Source organism: Pistacia vera, unplaced genomic scaffold (assembly GCF_008641045.1).
Source record: "Pistacia vera cultivar Batoury unplaced genomic scaffold, PisVer_v2 Contig249, whole genome shotgun sequence".
NCBI classification, from domain to species: Eukaryota; Viridiplantae; Streptophyta; class Magnoliopsida; order Sapindales; family Anacardiaceae; genus Pistacia; species Pistacia vera.
In genome coordinates this window covers 653156-667693 of record NW_022196056.1, presented here as the reverse complement: position 1 = coordinate 667693, position 14538 = coordinate 653156, and the positions used below count along the sequence as shown (strand labels likewise).

General features: G+C 36.0%; 1 protein-coding gene across 1 annotated transcript; it reads left to right on the top strand.

Moving 5' to 3' along the window:
* The first annotated feature begins 28 nt into the window (after window positions 1–28).
* Window positions 29–8260, top strand: LOC116132113 (inorganic pyrophosphatase TTM2-like). The gene is made up of 12 exons (XM_031417785.1): window positions 29–336; window positions 2126–2485; window positions 3199–3313; window positions 3758–3953; window positions 4048–4161; window positions 4587–4760; window positions 4963–5160; window positions 6017–6139; window positions 6208–6329; window positions 6439–6562; window positions 6683–6955; window positions 7802–8260. Exons 2-12 carry the CDS (start codon window positions 2149–2151, stop codon window positions 8018–8020), a joined length of 1995 nt encoding a protein of 664 aa, XP_031273645.1. The 5' UTR covers window positions 29–336; window positions 2126–2148; the 3' UTR covers window positions 8021–8260.
* Window positions 8261–14538: the final 6278 nt, after the last annotated feature.

Genomic DNA, 14538 nt, shown 5'->3' with positions numbered 1-14538 from the left:
AGTCCTAGTTAGACTCCACCAATCAAATTTTGCAAATTGTGAGTTAGTTAAACTCCAAATTTTTAATTAACAACACCGTTTCTCTTTCCCGTGACTGTGAGGGAGACTCCTTCCAGTGTCACCAGATTCTCAAGAATTCACACTCCCCCAAAAACCAAGCAAATATCTCTCTGAAAATCGCATTCCTTTCCTCTTCCGGAAACAAGACGGTAAAGCCATAAAAGAAACCAAAAGTAAAATATTTAAAAACTGTATTAGTATTCTTAGAATTATACAACTCAAATAAAAGCACTTCTTCTTGTTGGTGAACTCACTCATTGTCAGAAAACCAACTCGGTGAGTCTTTTCATCGTTGCGGTATCATTATCACGTGTTTAACTGATTGTTTTTCAAATTTGGCTTCTGGGTGTTTTTGTTTATGCCATTTTATTATCTGGGTACTTTTTATTATTTCCTCCTTTGATTTGTTTTTTGTTTTTCGAGTCGGTTGCTTTATAATGTTATTGTATTAGATCCAAAGAAGTTATTGGGATTGAGTTTTTAGTCTTGTTTGTTGCTTTTTAGTTTGTGTAGATTTGTTTTTTTCTGTTTTTTTTTTCTTTTTTATGGGTTGTGTTGCTTTTGTTGTAAAGAATCAGTAGGTCATCTTTTGCTCTGATTTTCCACTGGTGGATATTTTTGGATCAAAACTTTGCGTTTTTAACTGCAAGGTGACTGTAAAAGGTGTGCCTTTGCATCTTTGTAAACTTTAGCTTCCTATTTTGTGCAGAAGTATAAAAGAGATATGCTGACATTACTTTCGTTAGTGTTCGCATTCAATGTGGTATTTTCTGTTCTTATAAATTATCGAGATATTGTTAATTTTATATATAAGTGGTGAAGATAATTAGATTCTGGGTTGAATTGGCATCAGTTTCGTGTGAAAGGTCCTTGGTTTAAATTATGGGAATCATGGGATATTGATTTTCTCTGTAATCTGGGAAGGGATATGATATACTGGTGAGTCGTTATGGTTGATTATCATGATAGCCGGCAGTCCAGTAACAATAAGTTCAGATGACTTTCCATGAGCTCGTTGTTATGTGCATCAATGCTTTGAATTTCTCAGAATGTTTTGTTTTTACCTGTACAAATAACTTTGATCGTAATATATGCATGTAGTGTCACCAAATTATTGTATCTTCCTTTATGTCGCATAAGTGAGGGATGAGGACCAAGGTTTTAAAATTTTTATTCTTTTTCAAATTTATCAAGCAACCTGGGTGATTGTATAGTAGATTAGTAGTAGTTAGTTCAATGAAAAGCTCAAAAGTGTGTTAATTGCAATTTCTTTTTTGTTTTCGGTTCTTGCTTCCATAGTTAATTCAGATAAATATGAATCCTGTTTTTCACTTGAACCATATGTGAAATTAGCCCCTAAGTTATATTCATTTATTTTTCAATTTTTTAACTTGTGCTTACATTTATCTATGTTAGACCTGTTCACTTGAGTAGAGAAGTCTTTGCCTGGTTTTCAGTATTTGGCCTCCAATCAGTACGTTCAATTCATAAGACCTCAGATAATTAATGAATTGGTCATCAGTTATCTGTGGGTCTCATGCATTGTCTAAGAGATCACTTTCTTAGAGCATCATGTTCTCTACTGCAATAATTCACCAAATTTTTTGTCTTTTTAATTAATTTTCTTTGGTACATGTTTCAGGTGTTTAATAGGATTTTCCCAGCTTATTTGATATAATTGATGGTTGAATTACTAACTAGATTACTCACCAGATATGTTATTGTAGTTAATTTTTTTGTGAGTAGTTAAGTTACTTAGGGTGCTTTGTTCTCTCATTAAATAGAATAATTGTGGTACATGAATCATGACACATAGAAACATCATTCTCCATGTTCCAGTGCATTTATTTAATGTTTGATATTTCAATTATGTGCATCCCAGGGGATTTTGCTGTTAACCACATAGGTTTCATGCATTAATTGTGTTGCTTTTTAGTTGCAAATAGTTTACCTTCCAGCATTTGCTTTTTTGTGTTGTTACGCCATAGTTATCTCATTTATTGATTTGTTTTGTAATTTTTCAGATTTTATTTACCTTTCTGCATTTTTTATTTGTTTTCATCAGTGGAAGCAAGAGAAGGTTTTTCAATGGCTCAAGATACTTCTAATGCTGAATCACACGAGAAAAAACCAGGTCTCTTAAAAGATCAAGTCCGGTTAGTTAAGAAAAAGGACTCCGATCGATATGAGATAGTTCCAATCCAAGATCCTTTGTCATTTGAGAAGGGTTTCTTTATAGTTATTCGTGCATGTCAATTGTTAGCCCAAAAGAATGATGGAATTATACTGATCGGTTTAGCTGGCCCTTCTGGGGCTGGGAAGACTGTTTTCACGGAGAAGGTTCTCAACTTCATGCCTAGCATTGCTGTCTTATCTATGGACAACTATAATGATGCTAGTCGACTTGTTGATGGAAACTTTGATGGTAATACTTTGTCCAGCCCCTCTTCACAGCTATTATGAAAGTTACTATTGGATAATTTCTTGTTAGAAAGTGCCTATGTGTCAAGAATTTGTTTGCATAACAATTGATTTAGTCTTATCTAACTTTTACAGAGGAGCTATTCTCTGTGTGATCATATACCTAAATTGTCAACCAATTAATGCACAGAAGACGTTTTTGCTCTCTAAGATGGCTGTTTGTTTATTTATGTGAGGCAACATTTAGAATTTTGTTGAATCTTTTGACAACAATTTTTTAACTTAGTCCTACCATTGAGCTAAAGTCAGAAGCCTCAACATTTTTAAGAAACAACTTAATGTCTATTTTTGAATAGGGAGGTAGCCCGCCGTGTCAGTTGATGGAAAGCTGATAATTTCTTCACAAGATTGGAGAATGTATATGGGTCTTTAGTATACATTTATTGTCTGATTTAATTATGGCGAAATCTTGGTTTTATTTGTTAGGTGAGCATAATAATTTGAAAGTATTAACCTTGGCTGTTTCTCTAACTCTGACCCATTTCTTTTTTGCATTTTGTGCCTTAATGAATAAAGAATTTGTAGATTATTTTATATGCAAATCGGATGCTTGCAAATAAGATGATGCTGGAAATTCATCATCAAAGTCTAATCTAGGAGCTGAGAGGAGCACACAGTGTTGATGTTGGTTCTGATATTTTCTCTTATTTGGAACAGATCCACGCTTGACTGACTATGATACATTGCTCGAGAATGTCCAGGACTTAAAGGCTGGAAAGTCAGTCCAGGTTCCAATTTATGATTTCAAGTCTAGCTCTCGGACAGGATACAGGTTAAACACTGGTTCATATAATACATCTAATTTGTTTCATTGTTCTCTTAGCAACCTGTTAAGTATTGTGATATCTTATCATACACTTAGAAGAAAAAGATTTTTTTGTCTTAACTACTTAATTCATGGCCATGGCCATTTTTGTGGTGGATAAATTGATTTCTTTTGTCTTTTTGTTTTTCCACTCTCCCCTTGGGCATTTTTATAGTTACATCCCAAGTGCTGTAAATCTATTGCCACAGGTTATCAACATGTGTAAAATATTTTATTCCTATGTTTATATATATAATTTGTGGGAAACTGCACTTTCTTCACTTAAGCGTTAGATCCAAGCCACAATTTTTTTTCCTTATATTGTTATTATCATTATCATTATTATTCTCAAATTCTTACTATATTGACCTAGTGTTTCTAATGCCTAAGCTGAGCACAATTTTGTGACAGGACCATTGAAGTCCCAAGCTCCCGTATTGTTATTATTGAGGGCATCTATGCTTTGAGTGAAAGGTTGCGACCTTTACTGGATCTTCGTGTATCTGTTACTGGGGGGGTTCATTTTGACCTTGTCAAACGAGTTTTACGGGACATACAACGTGCTGGCCAAGAACCAGAAGAAATAATCCATCAAATATCTGAAACGGTTTTTTTTTTTTAATTTAATTATTATACATCTTTATAATGCAATGTTGAATATCATTGTCTTGTAGATATACTCAGTTCCTTCTTCTCTACAGGTGTATCCAATGTACAAGGCCTACATTGAGCCAGATCTCCAAACAGCTCATATAAAAATAGTAAACAAGTTCAATCCTTTCACTGGATTCCAGAGTCCCACTTATATTTTAAAGGTTATTCTCCCCTAATGGCTGTTCTACTTTTTGTATTTTTATTGATGTTGAAGCACCATTGATTCAAAAAGCTTTAGCTGATACGAAGGGGCCCACTGATAATTACTTGAACTTTAACACGCCTAGTCACATGCACATATGGTTGAACTAAATTAATGGACTTGTCCCTTGGATCCCAGTATGCACTAAATACTCATGGATTCTGATAATAAGTCCAACTTGCTCCATGTTATAATTTTATTTTTGGAGGGAAATTTTAAAATAAGACCTTTTGGTTTACTTGACTTTGATACCATATTCAACACATAATTCCAAAACTTTAAGCTAACAAGAAAGGTTTAACAATAGCTTATGTACTATTCTATAGCTCTTTGGATAGCTTTTTTGATGTCTAAATTGATATATGGGGGCTTCTTTTATTGTAGTCAGCGAAGAATTTGTCAGTGGATCACATTAAGTCTGTTGTTTCTGAAGAACATACAGAAACAGAAGAGCAGACATATGACATATATCTACTACCTCCTGGTGAAGATCCAGAATCTTGCCAATCATATTTGAGGATGCGGAACAAAGATGGAAAATACAGTCTCATGTTTGAGGTTTGCCTCTTTCTTTATCATTGCAATCATATGTTCTGCATATGATTATAGCATACAGTGTTTCTTAGAGTAATATTTTGTCATCAAATTGTATGTGTTTCCTTTATGCCTGACATGGTGCTAAAGACATTTGTCTGAGTTATTGGCAGTGGAAATATATATTTATAAGGGCATCTGATTTGACAGTTTGTAATTTTTGTAGGAATGGGTGACAGATATCCCATTCGTCATATCGCCACGGATTACTTTTGAAGTCAGTGTGCGTCTTCTTGGTGGGCTTATGGCCTTGGGATACACGATAGCAACCATCCTTAAAAGAAGCAGCCATGTGTTCTCTGATAATAGGGGAGTGTGTGTGAAAATTGATTGGCTAGAGCAACTTAGTCGCCAATATATTCAGGTACTGTTAAGTAACTTCCATGTCTTGATCTACTTTTTGGGGGTTCTTAAACGGTAGTTTGATTTCTATTGAAAATTCTTCATGGTTGAAAACCCTGGTGCTTAAGTGATAATGTCAATTTGTTCATTTAGATTGTATTGTAACTGAATTCTTTAACTTGACAGTTATTTAAGATATGTTTGCAGTTTTTTCATGTCTTGTTTCTTTTTTAAAGTTTTTTATTTCATATTGATATTGCTTTTGGATGAACGGCATAATGTGATAGCAGTGTGATTATATACAAAGAAATAAGAAATAGGATCTTGAATTAAAATTGTGCAAAATCAGAACTTTTTCTTTTTTTAATTGTGGCTGAGTTATGGACGTTGAAAATTTTTAGTATGGTTTCACTTTTGATTCCCACCTTGCCCCATGAGACTCCAAATGTGAGTTTTGACACTGATTTATTACCTAATGTTCCCTTTTAAATTTTTGAGGCATACTCAAGAGGAGGGACTAAATATCCATTTAGAAAATACATGGTTTAATGTCTTCTGCTGATTTAAATGCTACTAGTTTATCTTTTATATATATATGTATATAAATGCTACTAGTTTATCTTATATATATATATATATATATATATAGAGTAGTTCCCAAGTCAGGTTTTATTAGGACGATGCTCTTATATACCGTTGAATTTATCTCAATGGATTAAAATGATATTTTACAACTCAGAGCTAATAGTATATAAGCATGGTCCTGAGAAAATTATATCAAGACTTCCTGACTAGAAAATTATCGTGTATATATGCCTAAGTGGTGAACGTTTATGAAAACTGTACTAACAGTAGCCTTCTTGTAATTTGTAAAATAGGTGCAAGGGAAAGATCGGTTAATTGTAAAATATGTTGCAGAGCAGCTGGGTTTAGAAGGCTCATACATTCCTCGCACCTATATAGAACAAATTCAACTGGAAAAGCTTGTAAATGAAGTTATGGTATGACAAATTCCAAAAGCTTATTATCTTGCTCCTATTTTAGTAGTCCTAATCTGATCATTTGACAGGCCTTGCCAGAAGATTTAAAGTCGAAGCTCAGCCTAGATGAGGATCTTGTTTCAACCCCCAAAGAAGCTCTTTCACGGGCCTCTGCTGATAGGGTTGCCATGAGAAATAAGAATCTCCAAAGGTACACAGTTCTTCTACTAGTGTGTTTTGTTGTTACTGTTTACAGTGATGAAGCTTCCTGCAAAAGTTGGCCACCTTAAATAATAGTGCACTGTGCTAACATTTTGCAGTGGTATGTCACGGTCTTATTCAACACAAAGGGATAAAGCTCTGTCGAAGCTTATGAGCTTATCTATGAATAAACAGAGGTTTGTTGATAGAAGTGGGGAGTCACAGACTATGCTAGCGAATCAGGTAAGGATGTCCTTCCATTTCTAGGTTGTTTTTACATTGTTCTGCTGATCCAGTGCTAAGCTTAAATGTTTTACCAATCAATCAGTTGTCTTTTCCTTTATTTTTTTTCTGCATCTGTAGGGAGTCATCACTCAGCTTTCAGAACAGATCTCCTCACTAAATGACAGAATGGATGAGTTTACAACTCGTATTGAGGAGTTGAATGCCAATTTAACAATCAAGACAAATTCTACCAGCCAACAAAATATGGCTCTCCAGACTGAAGTGTGCAATGGCTCTGCTCCCACAAATTACTTCATTTCAGGTTTAGGAAACGGTTCCTTGACTGGTTCTAGAATGCCTAATTCCTCATCATCCTCCCAGTTGGCTAAGGAGTCGCCTTTAATGGAAGAGGTATCATGGCTGGTCTTTCATATCCTTTCTGTCAAAATATTGTCACTGTTCTCTTTGCATCTTTTTGGGTTAAGATGTGAAAGATAAATTGCTGAGGTCGGAGATGAATTTGAATGTTAGACTGCGGGCTGCTGCTGCCAAATACATCAAAGCCACCATATTGTTAGGGTTTTAGTATGGTAGTGCCAGTTTAATGAAGTTACGTATATAGAGGTTATTTAACAAATGAATAAAAAGAATAAAGAAAAATGATGCTGGTAGACAGAAGGTTGCATTACATTGATGCGTATATAAATTTTTACATGTTAGGGAATTGACAAGAATTGTTTTCTCCACCGTTGTTGAAATATGATGATGAAACCTGCTCCTCATCACTTAACCCATTTGTGTGATAGATAGAGATAAGGAGAGGGGGGAAAGCAATCTTAAGAAAGACAATTTGCAGAAATTTAGGAAGTAAGGAAACAGTTTATATCATATTGCACCTGTTGCAGATACAAAATAGGTTATGTCCCACTATTTTGGTTGGTAGTCAGGATGCATTTTTCCTTATTGTTGTCGTGGTACATCAAGCTATAGGATGTTGAGATATCTTAGGTCAAATTACTTCCAGCTGTCCCGAGCAATATAGGATTTCTAAAATTGTGAAGCCAATTTCTTCTTTTAGCAAGCTGTTGCCAATAGACAGTGCCTCTGTGTAATGAATTGGTATAAAAATGATCATTTGGTCAAATATCAATCAAGAGCTGTACTTTGGATGTTTTATTATGGTTTAGCTTTTGAGCTACAATATTTGTTGGCTGTCTTATTAATTTTTCAATCTGCTCCTTGTCTGTTTGCAATCAGATATCAGGTATTGCACGGGCACAACGTCAAGTCATGCATCAGTTGGATAGTCTCAGCAATCTTCTTCGCGAGAGCATGGGGGAGAGATCTCGCCAAGTAAAGAAAACTGAAAGAAGTATAACTGCTGATGTTGAACCCATCAAAGTTCGTCTTATTTTAAGTTTGGCAATTGGTGGTTTAGGAATCTTGTTGTTTAAGGGCTATCTAACCCGAAATTGATTGAGTTGTGAATATTAGTTCACCTTTTTAAGCAAAAAGTGTTTTGAATGCCACCCTTCAGCACGGGAAGACAGTCAAAACTGATTGACCATTTGTTTTTAGGGTAGAGAGTATTTGAAGCAGCAAAGAGTAGTTTTCAAGGTCTCTTTGAGTTCTTCAAAGAAGGGATGCTTAAGCAAATTTTGTAACTCATTTGGCAATGTTTTATTTGTTACTTACAACCTTCTAGAGATAAATTTAATACCAAAAAAAAAAAAAAAAAAGAGCAAGTTACAAATTTTCAGATGAGTTGTTTTGCTACTCCCATCTTTTATTTCATCAAACTGAGGATTAAAATATTTAGGATTTATGTCTTTGAAGTGATTAGTATTTATTGAAGTGGAAAATGGTTTGATAATGGTGATTGGACTTATGGCATGTTTACTTACAGTTACAGGACATTCCCTTGTTTACTTTCAAAACAAAATAGGGGAATGAGCATTCCTTTGAATGCCATTCCCCAGAATAGGGAGTCCGATTTCATATTTGAGAGGAATGAGTATTCCAGAGGCAAGGAATGGGCAAATTCAATCCTTGCCCCAGTTTTAAATAAATATATCTATTTTTTTTTTTTTTCGCAATTTAATTACATATGAATTATTTAATAATTATTAAATAGTCTAAAAATAACAAAATAATAATCTGTATTTAAAAATTAGTAAAATAATTCTCTTTAAAAGTATAAAATACTTTGTTTTAGTTAAAAATAGAAAAATTTTAAAAATGAAAATTATTTTCATAATTAACGGATTCTATTAACAAACGGTGGAGAGGAGATGTTTGAGAGAATTTTTAGTCTCTAAGGGGAGGTGAGGGATACTATTTTAAACTTGTGAAGTTTATTAGAAAAACGAAAACCTCAGGGAAGGTGAGGGGGACATTTTATTAAAAGGCCAAATCAAGTTCAAATTTAATTAAAAGGCCACGTAGTTTAAAAGTATTAAGTAAATAGCATTATTATTGATTAAGGTTAATTAAACATGATTAGTGGTTAATTAGGATTAATGAAGTATTGTGTAATCTTTTAAAAATTACAATATGTCCCCAAAGAGCTGAAATTCTTGCAAACAAACCCAAACACCTTCTTCTTCTTCCTCCCGCCATTAACGCATCCCTCCCCTGGTTGTTGTTTCTTCTAAGTTTCGTCTACATCTTCTTCTTCCTCCTTCCTGTACATCTTCTTCTTCCCACCATTAACACTATTTTCTTCCTCCGCCATAGATCTTCCTCCTCCTCTTGACATTTCGTCCAGGTAATTTGTTGAATATTTTCTTGCATTGTGGGTAGCTGGGGGTGGTAACACTGATTATAGGTGAAGATGAATGAAAATGTGTTCTAGATATGATGGATCGCTTAAGCGATTTGGTATGTCTGGTATAATGTAACAGATCGTAGATCGCTTAAGCGATCAGGTATATGACAAAAAATCGCTTAAGCGATTTGCTATAAGTTTGGTATATGGCAGCAGATCGCTTAAGCGATCAGGTAAATGGCAGAAGATCGCTTAAGCGATCTCCTATAAGTCTGGTAAATGGCATATGATCGCTTAAGCGATCAGGTAAATGGCATACGATCGCTTAAGCGATCAGGCTTATTTATACCAGATCGCTTAAGCGATCTAGTAAACGATATACCAGATCGCTCAAGCGACTCTACGATGCTTTTTAAAATCTTCAACCCTTAATACATCAGTTAATAATATTTTTTTGCTTGCATTATAGGTACTTGGCTATTATTAGACATGGGACAAGTTGTTTTGGGTGTTGAATATTTTGGCGAATGGGTGGAGGAAGAAAGTTACTGGAAGTGGATTGGGTCTGCAAAGAAGTTATACCAATTGCTCTGAGTACGGAGGTTAGTTTTGATGAGTTGATTGATGAAATAATTAGAAGAGGTGATTTGAGTTGCTCACGTAGTGATATAGTTGTAAAGTATGTTTTAAGCAAAGTTCCTGAACATTATAATGTACCTCCTCCTATATTAAAGTCGGATGAAAGTGTGAAGTTATATATGATTGATGTGGCCGATAATTGTTCGAGGTCGATTTTAAGGGTTTCTTTTGTAGATAAACCGTTGGAAGTTGGTTCAAAGGAAGGGGATAACGAGGAAGTTGGTGGAGAGAATGCTGGTTTTAATTTGAACTATGAGGGCATTGATTTCTTAGTTGAAAAATCAAGAGTAGGCGGTGATTTGGGTGGTGAGAAGGACATTGTAGAAGAGGTTGGTCATGTGCGATAGAATGAAAATGTTGAGGAGGAGGACCCCGTACATGTTCCCGCAGATGTAGAGATTCTTTTAAATACAAATTATACAGAAGGTGTAGTTTGTGAGGAAGAGAACACTATGGTCCTTTGTACAGGTTCAGAGGGGGCAATTGCAGGTAGTAGTGAATCAGCTCATGTTTTTATGGATGGATCGGAGTTACGCATAAGGTATTTATTTGACAACAAAGAGGAAGTGGTGAGAAAGCTAAAACTTGTTGCTGTAAGAGGTAATTTTGAGTTCGTCACCAAAAAGTCTAATTCATCGATGGTGACGGTTGCATGTCATGACCGAAAGTGCAAGTGGCGGGTTTATTATAGAAGGTTGGCGGAGTCCAGAAAATTTATTCTTAGCACATATACCCATGAGCACACATGTGGTTTAGGACATATTTCTAGTGAGCATCGACAAGCCTCCGCTGATGTTATTGGACAATTTGTCAAAAGTCAGTTCATTGAAGGGAAATGTCCATCTTCTAAAGACATTCAGAGACTTGTGCGCACACAGTTGAGATCTGCTGTTAGTTACTGGAAATGCTAGAAAGGGAGACAACATGCACAAATTTTGTGAGAGGCACGTCGGAGCACGGGTACACAATATTAGAAGCGTACCGTTATATGCGACAAACCAAGGTAGCAAGATGGCTTTGAAGTGGGACAAAAATATAAGGTTTAAATATTTTTTTGTTGCTTACGGTTCTGTTATAAGGGGTTTTGTAAACATAAGAAAGGTGTTGATTGTTGATGGTTGCTTTTTTACTGGAAAGTATAAAGGTACATTATTGGTGGCCACTGCATAGGACAACGAGAATCACACATATCCCGTTGCATGGTGTGTGGTTGACTCTGAGAATGACAAGTTGTAGACTTGGTTTTTTCAGCAATTACGTACGATAGTGCCTGACAGTGACGAGTTGTGCATAATATTTGATCGGCATAACTCTATAAAGAAGAGGATTGCCACTATTTACTCTCAAGCACATCACAGATTCTGTATAAGGCACCTTGGTGAGAACATAAAACAAAAGTTTAAGTGTGTTGGCCTCCTTCAGACATACTACATGACAGCAAAAGCTTATAGAGTTGATGAGTTCAAAAAGCACTTCTGGCAAATCCGAATCAAGGATGATATAATTGCTAAGTATATTGAGCATGATGTTGGTTTCGAACGATGGAGTAGAGCTTACTTTCCTAGAAGAATGTTTGATGTCATGACCACGAACATAGCCGAGTCCATAAATTTGAAGTTGTTAATAGAAAGAGAGTTTCCAATAGTTGCCCTTTTGATGCAATCTAGAGGATATTGTCACGGTGGTTCCATGAGCGTTGTACAGAGTCAGATAATTTTACCACAACCCTCGTTCTGTCAGCTGAAAAATTATTGCGAGAACGTATGGAACTGTCAAATACACTATTTGCCTATCCTCTTAATGCTCAAGAGTTCACCGTACGTGGCTATGATCCGGATGCCCTAGTTAACATTCTTAGTAAAACTTACAGCTGTAAAATGCTTGACATTTAATGTTTACCTTGTCTTCATGCACTAACAGCACTGAAACACCAGCGGAAGCCGGATTTTGGTTCAAGAATTTACATGGAACTTTGCTCCCCTCTCTATATGGCAAATCACTATATGCTGGCTTATTCGGAAACAATATATCCAGTTCCTCTAGAAGAGCAATGGGTGGTGCCGCCAGAGTTGGTTCCATTATTATCCATCCACCATTCAAGAAGACAAAAAAGGGGAGAAAAAGAGTTAAGCGTATTCCATCAGCCTCTAAGGTTCCCCGGAGGATGAATAAGTGCTCAATTTGCAAGCAAGCTAGCACAAGAGAAGTAGTTGCCAGAATCGATCACATGCAGATCCAGAAAATTAGGTTCGAAGAAGGATGAAATCGAGAGAGTTGCCAAGGTCAACCATTGAAGAGTTGTTGTTTTAAATTTTTCATGTTTTAAATTTTATTGTTACCTTGAATAAATCATCCTTTATAACTTATTAAATCAAATTAATTATTTTTCATTTTCATCAATTTTAAAAAGGGTTTAAGTTAGTAAAATTTCGAATATTACCTCTAAACAACACTGATAGCTACCTAAAGAAGCAAGGCAAGCAAAATAAATATTATCAACATCATTGTCGTATCAAGATAATCAATCAATCAATCAATCAATTTACTGAATTAGTCACGAGTCTGGCACATTAGTAGAAACGTATCTCATTTCACAACTATGGATGGTTATGATTGAATATAAAGCTCAGCCACAACACGGAATATAATTTCTCACTCAAACGTGCACAATATCAAAAGATTGGCAAGATGAGAAGAAAAATAGCCTTGGTCGCTTAAGTGATCACGAATCGCTTAAGCGACCAAGGCCAAAAGTGAAGAATCGCAAAAGCGATCAAGGGTAAAAGCGAAGAATTGCTAAGATCAAGGGTAAAAGTGAAGAATTGCATAAGCGATACCTTAAATTGCATAAGCGATAGTGATCGTGCATCTAGGCAGATTTTGATTCTGCCCTGGACTTGATCACTTAAGCGATCCAAAATCGCTTAAGCGACCAAGGGTAAAAGCGAAGAATCTCTTAAAAGAGACCATAAATTGCTTAAGTAATCGTGTATCTGGGCAGATCTTGATTCTACCTCGAACTTCATCGCTTAAGCGATTTTGGATCGTTTAAGCGACCAAGGGTAAAAGCGAAAATCGCTTAAGCGAGACCATAACTCGCTTCAACCTAATTGCATCAACACATCAATGTCATGTAACAAGAATACTAAATGAACTCAAACTCAAGAGAGAGAGAGAAATACTGAATTGCTTTTGTATTAATCTGAAATGTGTCAATTACATTCAATGACAACATTATATACAACAAATAAATCTCTTATATACACCGAAAACAAAAGCAAGGCCAGCAGCCTCCGTCCCTCATTTTCATCATTCTCTTCAGCCACTTCCCCATCCTCCAAAATTATCCGGCACACTTTTAGCATCAACACCACAACCCAAGTATCAACAACCTGACGCCTAACAACACCAACTGATCCAATTCAAGACAATCCAATTATTCAAGACAACCCAATAAGACAGTATCACATAAACTACAAAATTCTAAGTCCAACTTCCATACCTTTTGATGACAACATCAACAATGACTTGGATTGGGTTCTGGTCAGTCAAAAGGGATTCATATGCCCATGGAAGCACTCAACAACCCAGCGCTCTCGATAGTTGCTCATTGTTTCATCATTCAAGCCGTCCATCAGGGTGTTGGTCGTGTCGAGCTCAATATATTTTAGTGCATATGCCCCATAATCAACACTACAATAGGAGGAAGACATTAGCATTAGAATCGGCTTATAGAACAATTGTATTATGTAAGTTTTATACAAAATTTACTTTGAGTCGTTTGTCGGGACGGGAAGGCGCTTGAATGGCCACTTTCCCGTCAATACTTCATCTCTAAAATGCTGAAACATCGGGCTGTCGCGCAACAGCCGTGGGAACAATACGCATAGTGGCTTCAACTCTGTCTCCAATTGCCTCTCTTGACAAATACTTGGGTTGTAGTCAAGGAGCTTTAGCAAGCCCTCCTCTAGAAGCGCGACGACGGTTATCCAGTGTATATCCTTGATGTTGATGATGCAGTATACTCTTTTAACCTTTGCCCAACTATGGTCATGTTTGGGTCTTTCCCCCCGTACATACTGCATGATCCTGTCATCAAACTGATTATCAGGGATGTCGTCGAATTCATCTATGGCCAATCTTTTTCGCTTGCCTCCTCTTGCTGCACCTCTACTAATGACTTTTTTCATTAAAGTGTCATATGTCGTTGTTAGCGTTTGGCCAAAGGCCACATCGGTGATGGCACAATCGGGATACAATATATCACCATTACTGCTCTATCGTAGTCTCATGAGTGCCAATACCTCATCGATGTACTGCATCAAATAAAAACAATATGATAAATATACAATACCTCATGGAAAACATAAGAAAAAATAAGGGAAAATAACTCACCGCCCATCGTCAACATCTTTTCAAACCACTCCCGGGAATAATCCCCGATCTTGCACTTCACATGAGCATCACTTCCAGATTCATTATAATAGGCATAAAAGAGTTTTTTCTCTTCCTCCTCTATTGACCTATACAAATCGACCTTTAACTCCTCCGTTTTCGCTTGCCTACTTCCTTCTCCTTCCTCCATATG